The sequence below is a fragment of the Patiria miniata genome, unplaced genomic scaffold, assembly GCF_015706575.1.
Source record: "Patiria miniata isolate m_02_andy unplaced genomic scaffold, ASM1570657v1 HiC_scaffold_16, whole genome shotgun sequence".
Classification (NCBI taxonomy): Eukaryota; Metazoa; Echinodermata; class Asteroidea; order Valvatida; family Asterinidae; genus Patiria; species Patiria miniata.
The window spans coordinates 8,520,468-8,535,434 of NW_024037054.1; the positions used below are offsets into that span (position 1 = coordinate 8,520,468).

At 39.4% G+C, this 14,967-nt stretch overlaps 2 protein-coding genes across 5 annotated transcripts in view; one reads left to right on the forward strand and one right to left on the reverse strand.

Moving 5' to 3' along the window:
* The window catches only part of LOC119723231 (probable GPI-anchored adhesin-like protein PGA55), a 38,044-nt gene extending 36,114 nt beyond the window's left edge, over positions 1-1,930 (forward strand). Inside the window, exon 13 of the mRNA XM_038193794.1 lies at positions 59-1,930. Coding sequence (XP_038049722.1) covers positions 59-202 — 144 coding nt within the window. The 3' untranslated portion in view covers positions 203-1,930. The remainder of the gene's footprint in view (positions 1-58) is intronic.
* The window catches only part of LOC119722881 (oxysterols receptor LXR-alpha-like), a 59,549-nt gene continuing 45,841 nt past the window's right edge, over positions 1,260-14,967 (reverse strand). For 3 of the 4 annotated variants that reach the window (XM_038193278.1, XM_038193281.1, XM_038193280.1), the window contains 8 exons: positions 10,192-10,467; positions 8,529-8,669; positions 8,144-8,346; positions 7,717-7,746; positions 7,143-7,241; positions 6,207-6,362; positions 5,798-6,023; positions 1,260-5,149 (listed from right to left, as the gene is read on the reverse strand). In XM_038193278.1, coding sequence (XP_038049206.1) covers positions 4,911-5,149; positions 5,798-6,023; positions 6,207-6,362; positions 7,143-7,241; positions 7,717-7,746; positions 8,144-8,346; positions 8,529-8,669; positions 10,192-10,467 — 1,370 coding nt within the window. In that variant the 3' untranslated portion in view covers positions 1,260-4,910. Of the gene's footprint in view, positions 5,150-5,797; positions 6,024-6,206; positions 6,363-7,142; positions 7,242-7,716; positions 7,747-8,143; positions 8,347-8,528; positions 8,670-10,191; positions 10,468-11,627; positions 11,798-14,967 lie in introns of those variants that run through there. The other variant, XM_038193282.1, reaches the window with a different exon arrangement.

The window sequence follows — 14,967 nt, forward strand, 5'->3', positions numbered from 1 at the left end:
AGTCATGGTTCGATTGCAAATTTGCAATTTCATTCTTTCTTTTTTTCTTTCTCACTAGTTGGAGATCAAACCCAAGCTAACCTCTTACAAACGAACCATGGGGCCGCAGGGCCGACGCCTACCCCAGAGATATTCCAACCAAGTCCAGTCCCAGCGATTCTCCAACCAAAGCAACAATTCCCTAGCCGTGGTGTCCGCCTGAAACCCGGCACAACTCTTCAGGATTATTGTAAATAAGGATGTGTAATTATTGATTCTTCTTTTGATATAAAATACAATATGGTTTGCAATCAAAGAAGCGCAATATATCTAGGAATGTAAAATATCTGAAAGTTGTCTGTGGCACATACAAAAAAGGCAAAAGTGAAAAACACGAGGTAAAATGATATAAGAGCAGAGGTGAGTTGTGTTTGAAATGTTGACAGTTTTGCGTTAATTAATAGAGATAAATTAACCGGTCTTTCTCAGAAATAATATCGTTGTGCATTTAAGCTCAAATTGCTTTTTTGGCCTACTTTATTAAAGCACAGCAGCAAGTGTTTTGTCGATATTATATCAGCTTTTGCCATTTAACATTTTAAGCCCTGTATACTCAGCTTGCACCGCAAAATTCACAAAGTTTCTCGGGTGGAACTCGAACCCATAACGTCCTGTTTATTAAATGCGAGTCATAATTTAAGTATTTTTGTTAAGTGTTTATGGCATGTCGTGGCTTAGACAAATATTAGTTTTCCTTTTGCTGTGCAAAAAGTGTGTTTGTTTTAGCCGAGATGCCTACGAAGTCATTCAATTACTGCTTGATATTGTGATCTGCCAATCAGAATTATATCCATCTTGTCATTTTAAAGAAAACAATTCAAGAAGTTTAAAACATTGCGACAGTCAAGAATCGTCAAATGTAACTATGTGTAGCATTTGGATTCTTTTGTAGTTTTTAACATCAGCTTTTAACATCTGCGTTTTTATGTAAAACGTATTCAGTGTGTGTGAGCGAGATATGTGAAGAATTAGTTGGCGTATCAACTTTAAACTTGGTATGTGCGTTGGTCTTCGATTCAATCTTTCACCATTTATGAATGTGAATATCTAAAAAAAAAAATGTTAAAAATCAAACCAACGTTTGGTGGTGGAAAAGTTATAAAATTAACGGGTGGGTTTTACCTAAATGTCTTGGAATACTTACAACTGTCATCATAAAATGTTACTTCGTTGTAGTTCTGACGATACACTCAAAGAGAAACACACACAGGCCAGATGTGTAAGTTTACGTTATTTACAGACATTTTGCCTCATTTTAATGTTCAGAAAAGAACAGAAAATGTAACTCAATGTAGAAAAATGTTCAACAAAAATGTACACATTAATTAATGTTCCACCAAAGCCGTTTGGTGTGGTGAACTTCATGGTGCAATCTTGAAAACTTTTTTTTTTCAAGAATTGGTTATATCTCAAATTATGTAATAGTTACAATCTACTTCAGGTTAAAAAAAATTTTTTTTTTCATGATACCCATTGATTTTATTTTAATGCAGACATAATTCTATGGCCTTTAATATTTTTTAGAAGTTCAGTAAAATATTTGGAGCTAGTTGGAAAAGAAAGTGATGGGACAGATCTAATTTTTCCAATTCTTCCAAACCCCCATGCTACCATTTCATTTTGGCACAGTGTATCCAATTTTGTTCACCACAAGTGCTGTTAAACATTTATGTGAATAACTCAAACAAGTTTGAACCAAGTTTTGTATTGCTATTTTGAAAAAAAAATGTAAAATGTAAAAAATGCATGGTACAGGAATTTAGTTGGAAAAAAGTGCGTTTAGTCAAATGTATTTAGCCACAAGGCTAAAGTTCTGTGCTTTTCAAAAATTTAAAATAAAGTCTTTAACTCTTGAGAATAAAATACAGAACAGCTACAGCAGCGTTCAAAAGTTGTCACTTTAACTGCTTACGGTTTTCTTTTCAAGCATAAAATTCTTAAAAACAAAATAAGAAAAAACCTTGCAATGGCGATCAACCCATTGAACATAAACATAAAAATAAAGAAATCACCATTGCAGTTTTTACACCATGGAATTGTGTGTCTCCCAAATTCGAACAGTGAACTGAAGAAATGTTTACAAAAAAAATGAATTATTTACAAGACGCATTGTAAAATAAAAATGTAGAAACAAACGAGGAAGCACAGGAGAAATGTGAAAAACCATTTTGACTTTGGCCTATCTTAGAGTTAATAGAGTCATTACTATAGTATTGGGGTTTTTTTTTGGGGGGGGGGAAGGGGGGGGGTAAAAGTATGTAATATTCTACACATGAACTTTGACCGTTGTGGCACGCACCATTAAAATTCATACTCCAAAGTCTCCAAAAATCATTTGTAGTAGAAATTTAGGTTAAGCTCTACATTGTAACAGAATGGTCTACATAAAATCAACTGCTGGAATTAAACATGGCACAAAAAAGAAGAGAGAAAAAAAAGAAATTGACGGTCCCATTGTTGAGATTATATATACACACACAATGCCTTCAATCTACATGCAGTAAAACATGTTTTATCCCAACACGATTGCCTGTGCACATGTAAGCAATCCATTGCCAACACACAAATTACGAAAATAAAACAATCTGATAACTCTATCCAAAAACAATGGACATGGGTACAGTCTGATCTGTGCACACTGCGAGCGTTTGCAGGCATAACTCGCTTTAATTTCTCGGCTACGGCTTGTCGTAATACATACGTCTATGGGGGGTGGAGTAAGCCGCTTCCACAAACACATGTGTATTGGCAAGTCGTAGCCAAGTACTTCAGGACAAGCCCACTAGCGTTTTTCAATCAGTTTGAAAATGGCAATTAAAATGAAGCATAAGTTCTGAAAAAAACCTAGAATGCGTCCTGTTTTGCTCCCTCAAATGCCTCACTGCGCACAGATCAGATCTGCACAAGAGACAAACATGAAGACTACACAAATTGTTTCAACCATAGGCAGCAATTCTGTTCAGCAGCATCAGCAGACTACAGTCCCAAACTGGCCAAAAGTGGCACATTTCAACAATTCTTAACCTTTTCACCAAATGGAATAAAAAACAAAATTAAATATACGGGAGGGACCCGGACACTACATTTTCTAGTAAAAGATCCCCAGTCACCTAGAGTTTGTGCAGGGGTATTTTTTTTGTTTTGTAATAGTGTTTCAGTAAATAATATCGATATATTGCTGTTAATTTGGATAAAAAACAATATACAACTGGACACTCTTCATTTGCAATAATTTAGACAATTCCTCATCGACAATCGTGAGGAGAATTCAGGTACAATTATTTTTTTTGTAAGAAAGTGCATAGGTGCTTCTACTCTAGAAAAATTTGCAAGAATTGAACAGCGACGTCGAAAAAAAAAAACCCTCTATATAAAAACCACCCATTGGTTTAAAATATAACTTAGACTACGTTTGGCACTGGATCTAAAAATCTGTCTTAAAAAAAAAAAGGGGGAACATTTATCTTACATAATTTTTGATTCCCGCCCACATTATTAGTATTTGTCAAATATTGGCTTTTTTGAGACAATTTGTTTCATTTTTTTTTAAACTTAGATTCTGTGGCTGTAATGATTTTTAAAAATTCATTCAATTATGTACAAGTCTTAAGAGCCCGACCACAGCAAATGAATCAATTCAAATAAAAAAAGGAAAAGTTATTAGAATCTTATTATAATTACTATTACCACACCAAGACATTCAAACTCTTCTGCTCTGTTACTAAAACTAGGTTGCATATTAAAACTGTGAATCACTACTGTGCTGAGGTTTAACCTCCAGATTTGGGAACTGTCATTTTTATGATTAGCGCCCTCTATTGATGTGCAAGTCAGGACAACTGAACTCTTTGATTTCAAGTCTTTGGTAGAGACCTCATCAATGTGAACTGTTCAGGAATGGTTTTTATTGCCTCGGGAAGGATTCGAACCCGGGACTGGGTTCCAGGCCAGCTGGGTTTTGCGGGGGATTTAATCTCGGTTCACAAGTGATCGGACGGTGGTCGTAATCCACACTATGCAGACAGCTGTGATGAGTAGTGCAGCATTCAAACGAGTGGCTCCTGCATGTGGGCGGGGCTACCATGTGCCCCTTGGGGGGTAGCTGATGTACTTGATGCAACTATGTGTCTGGCGCCCTCTGGTGGTCAAATATGGTCAACCACAGGCTCAACGTGTGTCACTCGGATCACACTGATTCCTACCAGCCAAGGGCAAAGGGTGTCTGGCGCCCTCTATCTTGGAGAAAGATCACTGGAAGTTCAGTCTGGCGCCCTCAGGTGGTCTGTGATGTCTAGCCCAAGCTTCATTAATATCACTGTGTGCATTGTCTCCCCAAACGGCACTACTTAAAGTGCATTGTATATACGTATGGATCCAGTTGAAAAGGGCTCCCTCTATAGAGTTGATCTCTTTACATATAAAAAAGAATAGTTGCTCACATCTCTTGCGCATGTTGCGAGTCCTGCAAACTTGCAGAATAACACAAATTCAGCCTTCGCGTCAAAACCATGTCTGGAGAATGTCGATGAAAAAAATTGCGAGTCCCGTTTGTGCACGTGTCACTGGCTGCCAGATGGAAGGAACACAGTGGAAAACTTGGAACCGTTCCTGTTTTCAGTTTTTCCCGCATAGCTGCATTTCACGTTGACATCCACAATGATTGGCCAGTTAGTGTCACATGATCACATGTCACATGATCACATGCTCGTCCGTCAGTTCCACTGGTTAGAATTAACTGAAGATATCTCTACATTTCTACGCTTGACTGGTATCCACATAACTGGTTCCCTTTACAGAAAGTCTTATAGAGTCCTGGTCCCCTACATACACCCCCACCACCCTATTCCCCACCCCAATCCCCACAGTATCCGTTACTGCACGTCCCAAATCTCTTTCAATAGCGGTGGAATTCGCTGATCTTTCAGCTTGAGTTGGAACAGCAACTCTGAGTGGCTGTTGTTGAGGGAGCGGAGTTCGGTGAGTTTCATGAGGACTTTGGGAAGGATGAGGGTCTCTTTAGGCCTCCGTAGCTTCAGGTAAGCCGTCAGCATGTCCAAGTATTTCTCCTGGGCTTCTTCTACTTTTTCCCGGTCCTCTACGCTCGGCCGATCTGCACATTCAGAGCAAATGTAATAGAATCATAACTGTGGAAATCAAGACAATTGCAAAGATGAACTCTGAAGATATAGTGTTTATTGTTAAACATAGCGGTACCCGGGGATGATTAAGTTGGCCAGAATCGTTGAGTTATATTAAATGACTAGAGTGTTAACACCTCATACTCAACGCGGAGATGTCATGAAGCTGTTTTGCGTGCAGACATTTTGAATTCACGTGCGTGTTTGTAGAACATAATGAAATTAGATGGAGTGAATTTGGAAAGTGTACTAATATAGCTCTATGGCTAGAATTCATGTCGAGATTATCACAAATAAGAATCCAAATCACAAGTCAGTCACAAGTCCATTTCAAGTCAAATCACAAGTCAAATCAAAGGTCCATCACAAGTCAAATCACAAGTCAATCACAAGTCAAATCACAAGTCAAATCACAAGTCAATCACAAGTCAAATACAAGTCAATCACAAGTCAATCACAAGACCGTCACAAGTCCATCACAAGTCAATCACAAGTCCATCTCAAGTCAAATCACAAGTCAAAATTACTTGACTAAATTAAGACTGAATAATTTGAGGTCGACTTGTGATTGGATTTGTGATTACATTTTACGGCCATTTAAAAAAAACCCATTGCGTTACCTGAGGAGAGTATTGTGATGGCCATCAGCAGGACATACTCGGCGTAATCCAGGTCAAGTTCCGACATACTCTTGGCAAAGTTATACATTGGATCCACGAGGTCGCCTATCCCTCCTTCCTGGAGCTGCTTACGGGTGTAAGGTTGCTCGTTGCCAAACATGATAGCGTCTTGTTCCTTGTCGTATCGCAGCGCCGTCCTAAGCAGCATTACCTCAATGGCTGAACCCTGTGAACCAGTGACGGTGAACCAGTTAGAACACATTTCATTGTCTGTTAATACAGAACGTCGGCCAAAGCATGAGAGGCAAATTACATGGCGATGCTAAGCACAGATATTTTCTAAGAACAAAAAATATTTGATTTGCACCCCCCCCCTCCAATCAGGGACAAAGCCCCGCCCACCCCTCACCTTTAGTAAGACGATCTGGTCTTCTCTTCCCAACCCTAGGAAGTCAGGTATTCTCTTGCTGAACTCTACAATCAGCTGAATGGTTAGGATCGTCAGCTCTGTGATGTGAGCAAATCGAAGCTGGATTTCATCCGCCGATTCCTCCTCGGCGCTCGACTGCAAAAACAAAATTCAATTTTTTTGGGTCAGCACAGAACATAATCGTAATCAGGTCACATTTGTGGCTGTCAACATGGATTTTTTTTTAAAAACCAGAATAATACTAAAATACCCAAAACAATCGCACCCCCACATAAAAAAATTGCACTGACTTTTCCAAATTGGTCTGCAGAGACATAACAAGATATTTCCTGATAAAAAAAATTCCTAGGGGCCATCTTTTGGACGAGTTTTTTCTATTATGAAAAAAAGTTGTGCTACCCAATGGAACAATATTAATTAAGACAAGATTTCATCACATTAAAAAGTTGCGAACGAAATAAAAAAATTACGATGGCACATGAAATTGGCTCAGAGACAGATTGAACTGAAAGATTGTTTGGCTCCAACTCACCACTACTGAGAAAAAAATTAATTGGGAAAAAAAGAAAGCAGATATTGAATGCTATGTAGTAAAAACAGAGTTTTTGATATGCAAGGCCAAGCCTCATTTGCATGTATGCAAATGAAGTCCTGTATGCAAATGTGTGATCATTTGCATATATGCAAATGATGTCCATTCCTTGGCAGTTTTTGATAACCAGGCATATCCCCAACAGAATGGCACTGAAAGTAACACTTGACATTTCTGTCATTGCCACCTAAACTACGTCTCTGCAATGCAAATAATAATCGTGCATATTACAATATGAATATTCAACAGGTGCCTGCTTAAGATGCAAATGCAGGCCATTGGGGGCAGGCCTTGATAATGGGGGCGGGGTTACTCTTACATACCCCTCCCTCTTCAGCGTTTGTCTCTTTCTCTTTCTTCTTGGGTGGCACTGGCCTAAATTTACTTCCAAAGGAACATTCTGCAAGGCATGCCTGGGTCAACTGAGGAGGAAAAGAACATGGCAATTGGGGGTTGAATATAATTGGGCGTCTGTGTGGGGGAAGGGGGGGGGGGGGGGCATTGCACCGAGGCAACTCACAACCCCAATCCATTACTAGTACAGAGAATGACAACAAGAAAGGCCAATAGAAAACAATGGGGGAGGGGGTCGGCAGAACATTTAGGAAATCATCAAAAGAACATGTAGCTCACTGACCTGAGAAATTCTAAACTTGCAGATATTTGGAAGCAGAATAATTAAAAAAGTTATCACAAACTGGAACTATTCTTAAGGTACAGAGAACAAGAACCGCTGACACATTTGAGAGATGAAAAAATAGTTTGAAATGATCAGCAATACGGAAATAGTAGACAGGCGGAAAATCTGAACCCAACACCGAAGGATTTCCAAAGCCATAATTTTGAAAATGGCTGACATTTTATGTTAAGTTGGATGAAACTGGCAACAATACTTACATCGTCTTTGTTTTGTTCTTCCATCCATGGCTGCAAACAAAAAAAAGAGGGAAAAAAATAACAGTTGTCAGTTGTGAGGATTTGAATGGGGAAGGCAATGAACCATTTGACAGACATGCAACTGGAAAGTAAAAAAAAAATAAGAAATTAAAAGCTTTACAAGACTTTATAAGGTGCTTTTCAAATTTCAATGGAGTGTGAAGTGAAAAATGAGGAGATAGGCTGATCTGAGGAAAGTTGCATGCCTGATTATTATTTAGTTTTTGCTCTTCATCTTTGCAATTAATAAGTGTTTTCTGAGCTTGCAAAAAAAGTCTCAAGCTAGCTTCAATCCGTGACCTCCTGTTTGTGATTGCCGACGTCTCGACACAGCCAACTGAGCTTGCCGAAATTGGAGTGTTCAACTTTTGAGACTTTTACTACTCACCGTTAAACTCTTGAGATCTTCTGGCCCTGGGACTTCTAGATCCTTATGGGCCGTCACCAGCCTCTCAATAATATCCCGTTGTTCGTCGGTGAGCATCGGGCTTTCGTCTTCGCTCTGTTGCGGGCTCATGCCGGCTTGGGCCTGGGCCTTACGCATCATCTTGCGTTGCCGCTTGGACTTGCATTGTTCTTCTGTTAACAAACCTGTCAAAAGAAGATCAAATGATTAATCTTAGGGTAAATTCCCTTGTCATGCAATACAGGAAAGTTACACTTCTTGCCGCACTAATTTCATCCTTTTAATCATTTTGGAGAACTTGCATTTCTCCTAACATCAGTATCTTAAGGAACTATCATTTGGTTCAAGTTCTAGAACAGGAACTTACATTCTGGTAACATGCCGACCTCCCGACACTTTCGTAGCCTACATTCTTGGCATTTCCGCCGCATATACATGTCCATCTCGCAGTTGCCGCCTCGCGTGCATTTGTAGATGGCGTTCTTTGTTATACTCCTTCTAAAGAAACCTGCAAAATTAAACAAAAATTAAAAAACGGGATGGTTAAAAATTCTCCTGTTTTAAATTTTAGTACGTTAATGATTTCTCTCATTTTTTTTTTAAATTGCTATCTTTAAAAATTCAAGAAAGGAAATTGTTAAATAAAAACTGCTGTCAAACCATTTACTGTTTGGAATGGCCGAAACATATACAAATTGTAAAATCAAGATGGCCTGATGTTTCAACAGAAGAATGTTATTTCTCAAAATGCCAGTTTGAGAAAAAATGGCACATTTTTCATGTATCTGTGATCTTTGAAGTAATGTAAAAAGTTGCGGTATACATGTAATTTCCAACTATCTTCTTTAGAACACAAAGTTTCCCTGACCAAACTCTGAAATATTACAACATATCCACAGTAGTTCTTCACTCTTGCATAAACGTTTCAACATTTGACACCAACAGTTTTGACTACATTTAAAAAGCTCTTTTTTTACCACTGTGTTCATTGATATCAAAAAATCAACATCTTCCCTGGGGGGGGGGGGGGGGGGGGGAGTTACGTTTTGTATTTTAGTAATTTCAACTCTAATTTCTTTTGTCTTTTGTTTGGGAGGGAGGGATCAAATTTAAATACGTAGAATCCACTGATTACAAATGGTACTAAGAATAGCCCAGCACAAGACTTGTTATCGCCCTGTTTGTTAGCCCTATTGACATTCAATGTTCAGTGTTTACACACCCGCCCACAGACCAGCAGACTTTGCACACTAAACACACAGACATGCCATTATTTGCAGTATACATGAACAAATAGCGCAGAAGATTTTTCCAGACGATTTATCTGGTATCAAAGTATTAAGTTGAATGATTCGGTTACAATGGACAAACAAGTCTGTTAAAAAAACATAACTCCCGAAAATTTTTGCTGGAAAATGTTTTTGAATCCTTCAAAATCCTCAACTGTAGTATAGAGGAACATCATGACACACTCTTGGGACAGAAACTTTCAAAGAAAAGGAAGCCCGACGTATTTTCACATTTTTGGTGGATTCAAGATAGTAAAGAGCCAAGGGGTGGGGAGGGTGGGAAGAGGGTGTGGGGAAGAGGGTGTGGGGAAAGGGGTTGTTGGGAGGGGGTTGGGAAGGGGGTGGGAGGGCTAAGAGGGGGTGGTTGGGAAGATGTGTAGAAGGGTATGGGAGGGTAAGGAAGGGACAGGGAAGAGGGAAGGGAAGGGGTTGGGATGGGGGGGGGGGGTAGGGTGAGGGGTAAGGCCAGGGTTGAGGAAAGGAGTGGGGAAAGGGGTAGGGAAAGGGGTGGGGAAAGGGGTAGGGAAAGGGGTGGGGAAAAGGGCGGGAAAAAGGGCGGGGAAAAGGGCGGGGAAAAGGGGTGAAGACTGTGGTGGGGACATGGCTGAGGAAAGGACTGAGGAAAGGGCCGAGGACAGTGGCGAGGAAGGGTGTGAGGAAAAGGGTGGAGATAGGGGTGGAGACAGGGTGGGGCCAAGGGGGTAGGGAGGGGTTGGGTAGGGTTTGCATTCTGACACCTACCTTTACAGCCTTCACAACTGAGTGCATTGTAATGAAACCCTGATGCCCTATCCCCGCAGACCAAACACAACTCTAGATCCATCCTGGGTGCGGGTCCTTTCCGTTTCTTGCTCAAGCTAAAGCCTCCGTCTGGAATCTGTTCCTTGATGTGTGTCCCTGAGCTGGATGTACTACCGATAGAACTGGTGGGTGTGTATTGGCTGCTATACTGAGGGGACATATCATAACCGTCGTCCGGTGGTTCGCGCTTCACGATGACCGAATTCGACCCCGAATCTGCAAGAGAGACAAGAATGAAATAAAAATTGATAATACTTTAAAAGTGGGAGAAAAACAACTAGCAGATGGAAAGTATGCAAGCAGGGAAGCTGGATATCAAAAAGTCCATGTAAAATCTGGCCATTTTTTGAACGGCAGGAAACGGTAAGTTTCAGATTACACACCTCCTAGTTGCCCAACAAAACCAAAAGTGATACATCCACCAGTATGAAACGCTCAAAATTTGTCACCGATCTTACATGATCACCGACAACATTTCTAGATCTCAAGCCGACCGAGTGACACTCTGCACGTACATGAACACGGAACCACCCACTGAAAACAATGTGAAGACTTCAGACTTCGTTCCAAAATCCAAACCAAGACAATTGACGAAAACAATTTCAGTAAACAGTTACACAAAACAAACTTTCACAATGAACTTATCACATACTCAAACACTCATGAAGCTATAAATAGAGTGATGACAATAGAGAAGAACATTATTGAACCATGAGTTGTTGACCTTTAACAGCGATACTGGAACACAAACGTGACTGAGGGCACTGACTTAAATAACGAGAAACAAAAAAGATAATTTTCAACCTTATCTCCCCCAAATTTCTAATTCGGCCGAAAACAATAGGTCAACACAATGAATCAGCATTACAACGTATTGAACATTATTTCCTTAACAGCTGTTCACAATTGTCATCATAATCACAAGTGAACAAAGAGTACACTTAGTTAGGACACCCCCCCCCCCCCCCCCCCCCCCCCCCGGAGCTGAGGCCCACCTTGTCCCCCGTGGTCAATTTGTGTACAGCACAGGAAGAGATACACAAATTGAGGGCCGATATTATTGGTGGGAGTGAGGTTAGATGACATTGATTTCAAATCGACAATCTTTCTGTAGGTGAGCCATCAATTACCTGGCTCAATATTAATCGACTAAATTGATATTTCTATGTTTAAAAAAGTGAACACAGACCCCCTCCCCCACCAGCATATGGTACGCTCGTGAAAATGTTGATAATTGTGAACGGCCCCTTGCTGTCCCAATCATAAATATATTTCATAATTCATAATGGTTTCTTTTATCAGACACTACGCAAAGTCCACAAAACACAGTTGGTTAAATTTCTACAGAATCGTTACAAAAGCTGTTGTTTATTTACCCGGTATTCAAATCTTGTTGTTCAACAAGTACCGTAAGTTCCACGTACGTAGACATCCATTACGTGTCTCCCATTTACATAAATCAATGAACATAAACCGTCCAATTGGCTTGAAACTGTGAGATACATAGTTCTAATGACCCAGCAAAATTCCAAATATTCTATCATCCGATTGGGTTTTCCACCTATAAACATACCATCTGTGAAATTCCGTGGGCTCTAACTTCAGCCCAAGTAGGCTACTCACATTGACAGGGACTGCCGCACTAGCCCAATTGGGCTCCTAAATGCTTATCCCACTGATAAAGTATCACATCTGGAGTATTTACTATTCAGGGGTTGTGATAGCCAATATTTGCACTAGAAAACTGTTTGTGTTTGATACACCCAGGCTTATGTACACAGGTAAAGGACAGGTGACCTTTACTCAAATAAACGGCGCCCTCTATCAGCGGCAGTCATACTGGTAACTGCAAAACAGTGTCTGGAAAAGGCTGGTTTGCAAAACCCTAACTTATATGTAAAGATAGAAAAGAGACACATCTACGCCATCAGAATTTAACCAATTAAATGTTCTAGCAGGGCAATCTAATTGGAACTGGGCCATAGAAAGTGCATATGCCCCACCACTTTGGGGGATATGTGTTGTGTCTTGGAATAAAATATATATTGACTGCCCTATGTCATTCATGTACGATGGCACTCCAACATTCTTACAAGGTACAGCATTGATGCGAGTTAGCTTGAATGGGCAAATGCTTCCCGGCCCGAGAATTATTGACGAGAGACATAATAGGAAGATCCATCAGCAGGCCTCGCTTGCTGCCGAAGCAATAACCAAAACTCCTGAAGAATGTTGGAGGAAAATGTCTATATCCCACTTCCCAAAGGAAAAAAAACCCCAATGTCTTGATTAAAATGATACAATGGTCAACTCACTGAGTGAGGAATGACAAGCATGACAGTCCTTAAAGGCACGTTGCAAAACGGGTAATATTTGCACTTCTTTTGTCAATATATGAATTGAATGCGCTATGCCCGATTTAATCAAAATCCACTAAAAAAGTTTCCAGGATTTTAAATGTATTCTGAAATGTACAATTCAGCTGCAATGACTTCACAATGGCACAATGAAACTTGATGTTCCATTTTTGTGTACATCCGAAGAATGTGGCTAGGGGAGACTGAATGGACGGAGCAGATTTAGAGCAAAACTGCTTATGGGGTTGCAGTTAATTTTTTTGTTAGAAATTTCCTTCAAATCCTAACATCAGATTCCTGACAAATGAATATCTTTTAAAAAAAAAGAATACCTTTCCAAAAAATTGTTTAATACCTTTCAAAAAATAATTGTTGTTTGAAAATATTTTCCCTTTCATATGTTCCTCAATCAATTAGGCCAGTCTTTTCAGGGATAAAATCTTGCCGGCAAAATTTCCAGCACGATAATTATTGGGAACAAAACACTAAATCAATTTTTTTTTTTATTTAGTCTAATCTTGCTCTGACTGAAATAGCAATAATGAAGAGAATTTTATTTTAGCAACAAAAGACAGAAAGAAAATTCACGTCTTTTCAGGAATAAAATCTTGCCAGCAAAATTTCCAGCACGATAATTATTGGGAACAAAACACTAAATCATTTTTTTTTTCTATTTAGTCTAATCTTGCTCTGACTGAAATAGCAATAATGAAGAGAATCTATTTTAACAACAAAAGACAGAAAGAAAATTCACGTCTTTTCAGGAATAAAATCTTGCCAGCAAAATTTCCAGCACGATAATTATTGGGAACAAAACACTAAATCAATTTTTTTTTTTATTTAGTCTAATCTTGCTCTGACTGAAATAGCAATAATGAAGAGAATCTATTTTAACAACAAAAGACAGAAAGAAAATTCACGTCTTTTCAGGAATAAAATCTTGCCAGCAAAATTTCCAGCACGATAATTATTGGGAACAAAACACTAAATCAATTTTTTTTTTTTATTTAGTCTAATCTTGCTCTGACTGAAATAGCAATAATGAAGAGAATTTTATTTAACAACAAAAGAGAGAAAGAAAATTCATGTCTTTTAATACCTCTCCGTGACCCCATTAAATGAGCCGACGCTTTGCCACAAGCGCCTCTCCGCTCCACAGCGGGTGGAAAAAACTCATTTTCCAGACAATCATTAGCCAAACACGGAACGACAGATGGGATCTACAAATTGAATCTTTTAACACAAAAATGACAAACTAAAATGACATGAAATTTTGCCCTTAGGCTTCAAAAAAAAAATTACACAATGACCGTAGAAAATCATCAACGCAGACGGGAAAATGTTGAGCCGACCCCTTAGCTAAGAGGTAATTAGTGCAAACATTGGCGGCGGTGAAAAAAAATAGTCACACTAAAGCCAGGCAATCAGATGGACATTTCAGCCCACCTGAATGCCAGCCAGTCCCTTGTCTGCGGTTATGTAACCAGACTTTTTTCTTCTGAAGTGAACAATCCAAAAGCTGGGTTAATAGTTTGCCGCATATAACGGGGACGATAAGTTGTTTAGGTTGAAGAAGGGCCGTCCGCTCTGGGGTAGTAGATGGGGAATTTGTAAACCCAAACCAGCTATTTTAATATCACAAGTAGCCTGGAAAATGCAGACTAGCCGACAGCCACCAAAATGTGAATCTGCTGAACTGAAATACTTGAATAGAATCCAAAAATCAGCTCCACTTATGAAGAAAAACTAAAAGATTTTGCATGAGTTCTTACACTAATGGTTTCTACTGTTAATACTGTAAAAGAGTGTTCCCCTTTCTTTCTGCTGGTTTGAAATTGGTCTCGGTTAATAATAATATTCTCCCCAAAACTCCCACAGCTCTAGATGGTGATAAGTGGCCGCAATTTCTCCTTTTGTTCAGCAGAATCTACCGACAGAATCTCTCGTTTTCCTGAAATGTCAAACGTTTAACACAGGGTGAATCACAGCTAATTGCCAAGTGCTGTCCTTGCATTTTAGCCCCCGAAAAGCGGGGAAATAAGGAAGGTTGTTCTTATTTGAGAGGTTAAGTAGTCTACACAGAGCTGGGGGCAGCTTGAGACCTCAGGAATGGAGGACTTTCAAGAGATTCTGGCCAAGGACGTTTGAATGATTATTGGGTTCTTTTTGTCCAACTTTACCACCATGTTTGTCTAAAAAGCTCTCTGTCTCATATGGCTAAAAAAAATTTAAAAAAGATTTTATGAACACAATGCGGTATCTTTTTTGTAAATTACCCTATGTATTTCATTTATTATTTTTCTGGCAGAGTGCCAACATATTCAATAACTCTTGTGCAATTTCAATAGTTGATTGTCGG